This window comes from Camelina sativa, chromosome 5, assembly GCF_030686135.1.
Source record: "Camelina sativa cultivar CO46 ecotype springtype chromosome 5, ASM3068613v1".
Classification (NCBI taxonomy): domain Eukaryota; kingdom Viridiplantae; phylum Streptophyta; class Magnoliopsida; order Brassicales; family Brassicaceae; genus Camelina; species Camelina sativa.
In genome coordinates, this window is record NC_141884.1 from 40150349 (window position 1) to 40158143 (window position 7795).

Genomic DNA, 7795 nt, shown 5'->3' on the forward strand with positions numbered 1-7795 from the left:
AGTTTAACTTCCCAGTGTTTTACCAAAAAAAAAAATTACGGTGCAAAAACATAGATGACCCGACCAACAAGAACAATTCTTGGGTTCACCCCTAGGGGTGAACCTCTCTTATTCACCCCCTCTTAATTAAGAAAACAAATTATTAATTAAAGAAACAAAATCTGTATATAATTCAATTTTAATTATAAACATTATATTATAGTTTTTAATTATAACATCTAAATCCAAGTTACATTTTTATACATCCAAACCGACATATAATTGTGTTTAATTGTGTAATTTAAACCACTCTTTTATAAACCTAAATTGAAATACAATTTTTTTTAATTGTAAAATCTAAAACATAACCACTCTTTTATAAACCTAGACCGACATATTATTTACTTTAATTGTAAAATCTAAACCCTAACCACTATTTATAAACCTAAACCGACATATAAATTTCTTTGATTGTAAAATCTAGACTCTAAACACTAACCACTCTTTTGTAAATCCAAACCGACATATAATTTTGTTTAATTATAAAATATAAACCCTAAACCGTAATCACTCTTTTGTAAACCCAAACCAACATATAATTTCGTTTAATTATAAAATCTAAACCCTAAACCCTAACCACTCTTTTGTAAATCCAAACCGACATATAATTTCGTTTAATTATAAAACCTAAACCCTAACTACTATTTTGTAAACCTAAACCGATATATAATTTCGTTTAATTGTAAAATCTAAATCATAATTATTATTTTGTAAACCCAAACCGATATATAATTTTGTTTAATTGTAAAAATTACACTCTTTATAAACCAAATCGACATAATTTCCTTGTTAAAAAAATATACAGAATTTGTTTACTTTTGTATTTGTTATTTAATTTGTTTTGTTGTTTTATTTTTATTTTAATTTATTTTATAAAGATCATATGACATGGCGTTTTGTTGAATTTTGATTGATTTTGATTGGTTAATTAAGAAGGGCGAATAAAAGAGGATGTGAATAGAAGAGGCTCAACCAAAGAATTTTCGACCAACAGTGGCATTTTGTTTAAACAGATATCAAATTTTAATACTTAAATATGGTCCATTTCTCTAATTATGAATTAAGAAAAACTTCAAACATTACATTAAAGGGTTCGTGCATAGGAACGAGTGTATTAGCAAAACAAATAAAAAAAAAAAGAAAACCCTTTTCCAAAGGCTTAAGTCAAAAGCCCTCAGTGTCCTGTATTTCTTCACTTTATTAGCTGAGCAATTCCTGTCTTCGTGAGTGGATTTCCTCCAGCTAGTAAACTCGTCCAAAGCCAAACCTGATTTCCCGCAATGACGAGAGAAGGGGAGGCTCCATTTAGAGGCACTCCTAGAAGGATGTTATACCTCCTCAACCTAAGTTGATGTAAGGCGACCGAGTAGTCTTTATCGCCGGAAATGACCATAATATTAGCAGGGTTAGGATTCGTCATTGTCCAGTTAAAAATATCTCCAATGATCTTATAGTCACTCACATCCTTATCATCGTTATTTTCTGAATAAGGAAATAAAAGAAAACAAACTTAGAATGTTTGATTATCAAAAAATTAAAAATAAAAGACTTATGTATTCAACTTGACATTTTAAGTGATTTGTGTAAAAGTTACAAATCCTATGTTATTCAATCATGGATTTTAAAAAGTCTCCTGAAATCCACTGTTATTGAACTGATGATTTAAAAATCTACTTTAAAATCCACTGTTATTCAAAACAGTTTGTGGATTTGAATTTTAATAAGTTTTAGGGATTCTAGAGGATTTGAGAGGATTTGTTTAGTTAAAAATACAGAAATCCAAATCTCATGGTTTTAGGTGGGATTTGAAATAATTTTCCTATAAATCATATCAACTTCCCTAAAATCTACAAAAATTCCAAATTTCCTAAATCCCATCAAATCCTCCAAAATCATTGTTTCAATACACCCCTCTTATAGCCATGTTTGATTGTTTTGGACGAAGAAAGGGTTTGCAGGTTTCAGGTTATGTTGTTCTTTTCTAAAATCTCTTTTATTGACAACAAGTAAAAAAACTTTTCAATACAGTATGAAGATTTAAAATGTTAACAATAGATTTTGCCTAAGTACTCAACATGTTTTTTCCCAGATTATTCCCCTTTTTAAGGCTTAAAAGAAGACTGTATCTTATGGTGTTCATACTTAAAAATTGAATGAAAATTAACTATTCGTTGAATACTTTTGTTTTGGTTCGGACGTAATAATATCGAGAATCTAATTAGATTTGTAAATTTTGGTAAGATTTTTGACGATTGTTTGGAGAAAGAGAGTATATTGAATTTGTTAGCAATAATTCCAAAAATTTAGATCGATTTGTTAAATTAAAATTTTTATTTTGCTCTTTGAAATTAGATATCGTAGTGACATTATGATGTAATGATTTTTATAAGATTTTAGGTTATTTTTTTTTTCAAATGCTTTCAATAAAAGAAAAATTGAAAGAAAAAAAGGAAAAAATTTACTTGGGGGAACATGATGCAAGTCTATTCCAGTAGAGATCAGCGCCTGCTGGGTCAAATGAGGAATGAGTTGCATATCACCGAAGGCATAGATGGACACGGGACCTTGGTAATTCGCTTTTTCAAGCGAGTCCCTAATGCTTCTCCCTAGGCGGCGGGCATCATAACCCTTAGGAATGTGGCAATTCTCCGTGTCCCACCATACAGCTATTTTGGCTGTCGTAAAGTCTATCCCCTCCTTCGTAAAGGAAAAAAAACAATGAGATTGATAACGAGTTAATTGAATGCATTATAAAGTTGGAGAAAAAGTAATGTTTTATATTATGAGGTTTAATAATATAATTACATGTAATGGATTCACAGAAGATATAATTTAAAAAAGCCAATTTACTAATGTGTCATGTGCGACATTAATCGATTAAGAAAATAATAATAATATAGGAGGATTATATTACCTGTGGTGCTGAAGTTTGAGGTGGCGAACACAGTGGAGGTGGTGCATGAGTGGCTGAATTTTTATCATTAAAAAAAGTTATATACAAATTAAAATTTCCAAAGTATAAAATAAAAGAATCGACGACCGGTACCAAATCCCGGACATAGTGGAGAACGACGAGACCCTATTAACAAAAAAAAAAAAATATTTAAAAAAAATAGTGAAAAAGAGAGAGATAGGGAGAAAGAAAAAAAAACAAACATTTACCCAGAAATCGGCTGATTCCAAATCGATCAGCGACGCTGGCTGTGCGAAAGACATGCATAAACATCATTTTTTGAAAAATCGAATCCATACCCTGCTGAATTGAATGGTAAGAGTTATTAACTAAGTAATAATGCAAACAAAAAACAGAACTCTGTTAAAATCCGATCCGATTGTACAGATCATAATCCGACTCAGAAACAGATCGAAACCCAAACGTAGGATCAAAAAACAAAGAGAACGAGGGGCTGAGATCGAGAGAGCTTACCAGGATGATGTTAATAGCCGGTGCCTGCAATAGATTCTTTTATTTAGTTCGATGGAGAACAATGCCTTTTATATATGAGTATCACACACATTAGGTAAAATGATACAAAGTAGGGTTTAAAAAGTAGTACAAAGCTAATTAGATGTGACCCATGAAGGCCCAATACCTTTTTTGACAAACGAAGGCCCAATACCTACATGACCAAAGTTATATTATTTCGGACCATTTGTTTTTTCTTATAATATGGTCTTGTTCATTTTCAAGTCTCTCGATTGCGACAGAAAAATAGGCAAAAACAGCTCATACTAATATGAAGAGGAGTTGCTAGGCAAAAACAGCTCATACTAATATGAAGAGGAGTTGCTGCCGGTGTGAAAAAGAGTCGCTGCACTGTTCAGATGAGCTGCCGCAACGATCGCTAGAAAATCCGGCAACTTCTCTCTCCCCCTGCGACATTTTTTCTCTCCCTCTGTGACACGTCCGCATCTTCTTCTTACCCTTTCCGTTGTCGTTTTGTATTTTAATTGGTATTATCACCGCCGTTTTAAGTTGTCGCCGTCGCTGTTTCAGCGATTTGAAAACGAACAGACCCTATATCTTTTTCCTTATAGTATTATTATTATCTAACAGTTCCCCCTAATATATGATGTATGTATTGTATCCATTTCGTATAAAAATCACTACAAGAAAATTCTTTTTAAATGATCAATTACGTAGTAAATCGTACTACCGCATGAGCATATATTTATATATATTTTTTAATTTTTTAAATTAGCTGTTATAATATTTTATTATATAAAGTTTGGTTTTCAAAGTTAGTAACTCACCAGATCATGACACATGTCCGTTTCAACAATCAGAATTTAAAATTAGAAATTCACCAGATCGTGTTATGTGTCAAATATAACGATCAGAATTCATAGTTTTCTTTTTAAACATTTAAAACTATAAAAAAAATAATTGAAAAAATTATAAATTAAAATAATATATAAAACTGTAAAAAGATAATTATAATCTTATTATATTAAAAATAACTTTGTTAATTCTAAAAGGAAAATGATTGTAAATACACCTCCTATATAAGCAAATAGATGATGATATATTTTTCACTAAATAAAATAATTTCTACTAACTTTGTTTTTTTTTTTGTAAAAATGAATATACAAATTCAAGATAACAACATAAATTATATAACACTAGATCAACTAAACAGAAAGCATTGTTATTGTTGAACGATAGTACGTCTTACAAGAAAGTGGGAAGAAAGAAATTTTTTAAAAAACAATGAGATCATTGGAATAAATTTCCTCCTACTTGATGAGAAGGTAAATTTTTACTCTTTCAACCAAAATATTTACCAAAATATTTATTTCTTTATTAATTAAGTAATTTATCTAAATCTTTAATTACTTCCAAAACAGGAAAATACTATTCAAGGCTCTGTACATTATTCTCTTAAGGGGGGGGGGGGGGGGGTTATTGGTTTGGGATTTAAAGAGACTTTTAATGATTTAAAAAGTTATGTAAAATATGTTGTTATTCAATTAAGACTTTTTAAGACTCTTTTAAAATTTAGTGTTATTAGTTGTGGATTTGTAAAAAGTTATCTAAAATCTTCATAAATCTAGTGTTATTGGATTAGGAGTTTTATCAAGTCATTAAAAGTTTTATGTTATTCAAATAAAACAAAAGAATCGTGGATTGTTAATGACTTCAACTATTATGTTATTGGTTTAGGATTCTATATTATTTTCTTCATAAAAAAAGTATGTAAACACTCTCATCAAATAGAAAGATTGTGGAATCATAGTCCATGACTTTTTGAGAAGAAAGAGAGATAAAGAAAGAAGAGAGGGTAAACACTCTCAACTTTGACGCAAATTCTTCTTGACTCAACTTTGTACAGCGGAAACAGAATTCTGTAGGCGACACTCTTCTTGACTCAACTTTGACGCAAATCCTTTATACACGCTCAACACAATTCTCACGGTTCTCGTATGAATCACGTCCATATCAAGAGCGAGCTTCCCCATTCTTTTGAGCAAACTTCCAATCAATACCTTTCTTACATCATCTTGGCTTTTCTCGCTGCCTGAAGTAAGAGCCAAGAAAGTAGACCATACTTTCCCTGAATCATATAGTACAAAGGCTTCAAGGAACTCCGCTTGCTCATCCTTGTCAAGACTGGACCAGTACTCATGATCTGACTGTCCAATCCTTAGATGAAGACCAGAGACGGCAAAAACAATATTCTCTGTGACAATATCTTCTTCCGTAGCATCACTGTTTTGGTCGTTGCCTTCTTCTGCAATGGCATTCATCTTTAACTGGAAGCAAGAGAATTTTTAATATATGTTACATACAATAATGGCAAGAGAACTTTTTTTTTTCCACAAAAGCGTTGAATCAAAAAAATATTGTGCAATATTTTTTGAGAAAGAGTTTACAAGATTTTATGAGAGACTTTACAAGAATAGGAGAATCAAATCAACAAGATTTTTAAAACTTTCTAAACAATCACCTAGAATCCTTCATTTTATACTTTTCATGATTTTATTTGAAGTCATTAAAATTCTCTTAAAATCTCAAACAAATACCCCCCTTATTGAAAAGTTTGAACATCGATTATGTGAAGGAAGTCTTATTGAAATTTGCAACTTTAATGTGCAAGTTTGCAATAAGAACTACAAAGTCTCTGATAATAAATTGCATATGATATTAACAGAGAGAACCACAAATGCAGACTGGATCAACAATTTTGTAAAATACCTCTTGAAAAATTTTGATTTAGAAATCATGAGGATTTAGCTAAACTGAAAGATATGACACAACATCTATACGGTAAATATTCTTTATTTTAAATTTTCAAATTTTATAAATATATATTTAAATTAATGTGTTTTTCCATACATATATAATTGGCTATATCAAAAATATTAAGAAACGGATGTTCGTACTCCTACTACACCCATTCTAAGAAGGGTTACTCTAACTATATTGTTAGAAAGATACATACTTTTTCCCTTGATAAATCCCTCTCCATACTTTAGTAATGAGAATTGCTATTATCTTATATATCTTATTATATAAAGCTTGATGACAAAGTATCTTATTATATAAAGCTTGATGACAAAGTTACTCATTAACAAAATCGTGACACGTATCATTTATATATCTAACACTTTTACATGTGTCCAGATTACTGCTCAATATGACCACGACATGTGTCAAATTAACGATCTTAGATTTTGATTCATGTCTAAGTTAATCGCTAGAAAAAAAAGTTAACAAAATATTTACCAAACAAAAAAAACTAATCCAAAAGTAAAAAAGAAAAATTTACCTATGACCGTAAGGAAATTGAGGATATGTCTTATTGGATAAAGATGTATATAAGTGGTATCTCATATCAAATCAAAACCTTAAGTACGCTAGCAAATCATGAATACCAAATAGACAATTCCAAATCATGAGCAACCGAAAAAATTCACTAGCAAAAGAAAACGGGTATCATGAGTGATTATCATATTGCTATGATTGAAAAGACATTTGCAGATAAACCTCATATAAGGCTAGATTTAACTATGCTTCATAGATGGATAGCCAAACTAAATTAATGTGTAAGTACAATATTTATATAATGTTACACATATTTTCGACTACTTCCACCTCTCTAACTATTTTCACATTTATGAATAATAGACATCATATTATTTTAATTTTTTTTTCATTGTATAACATTGTTTACCAAAATATTGGGTTCACAAATTACAACTTCGCAACTTAAACGATGGTAAGGACTTTTATTATTATATAAAGCTTGATTTCAAAATTACTCATTAACAAGATCGTGACACATGCCAATTGTATCGATAAGATATCGACAAGTATCAATTCAATATATTAATTTTTTTTAAGTTCTAATTCTATCCATACATAAGTAACAATATATATATATATATAATTGAACTAATTTCTAATTATTAATTTAGTTCTGCTAGATTTTTTTTTTGTATTTTATATAATAAGTAAGACATATATAAATGTTGGTTTCAATTTAGTTATTAACATGATCGAGACAAGTGTCAAGTTACTCATTAACATGATCAGAACTATATTCTATTTTTATGTTATATAATTTTATAAATATTATATATGAGATTACAATACATAAAAACGTTTGTGACATGTATCATGATTTAATTTAAAATATTATATTATTTAGAGAATTTCTTACTAATGCCCCTTCTTTGATATTCCTTTTTAAAAATGCCCCTTATGATGACCATTTTTAATTATATCTTTCCTTTTTTTCTTAAAGACATTTTT

General features: G+C 29.6%; 1 protein-coding gene across 2 annotated transcripts; it reads right to left on the bottom strand.

The window, feature by feature from the left end:
• Nucleotides 1-1060: 1060 nt before the first annotated feature.
• LOC104788376 (uncharacterized) lies at nucleotides 1061-3577 on the bottom strand. 2 transcript variants are annotated; one of them, XM_010514126.3, is made up of 6 exons: nucleotides 3467-3577; nucleotides 3202-3292; nucleotides 3086-3118; nucleotides 2954-3006; nucleotides 2502-2736; nucleotides 1061-1521 (listed from the first exon to the last, which is right to left on the bottom strand). In XM_010514126.3, exons 2-6 carry the CDS (start codon nucleotides 3287-3289, stop codon nucleotides 1232-1234), a joined length of 699 nt encoding a protein of 232 aa, XP_010512428.1. In that variant the 5' UTR covers nucleotides 3290-3292; nucleotides 3467-3577; the 3' UTR covers nucleotides 1061-1231. The 2 variants fall into 2 exon arrangements, with proteins under 2 accessions (XP_010512428.1, XP_019101727.1); XM_019246182.2 differs by having other exon boundaries at nucleotides 3202-3295; nucleotides 3467-3573.
• Nucleotides 3578-7795: the final 4218 nt, after the last annotated feature.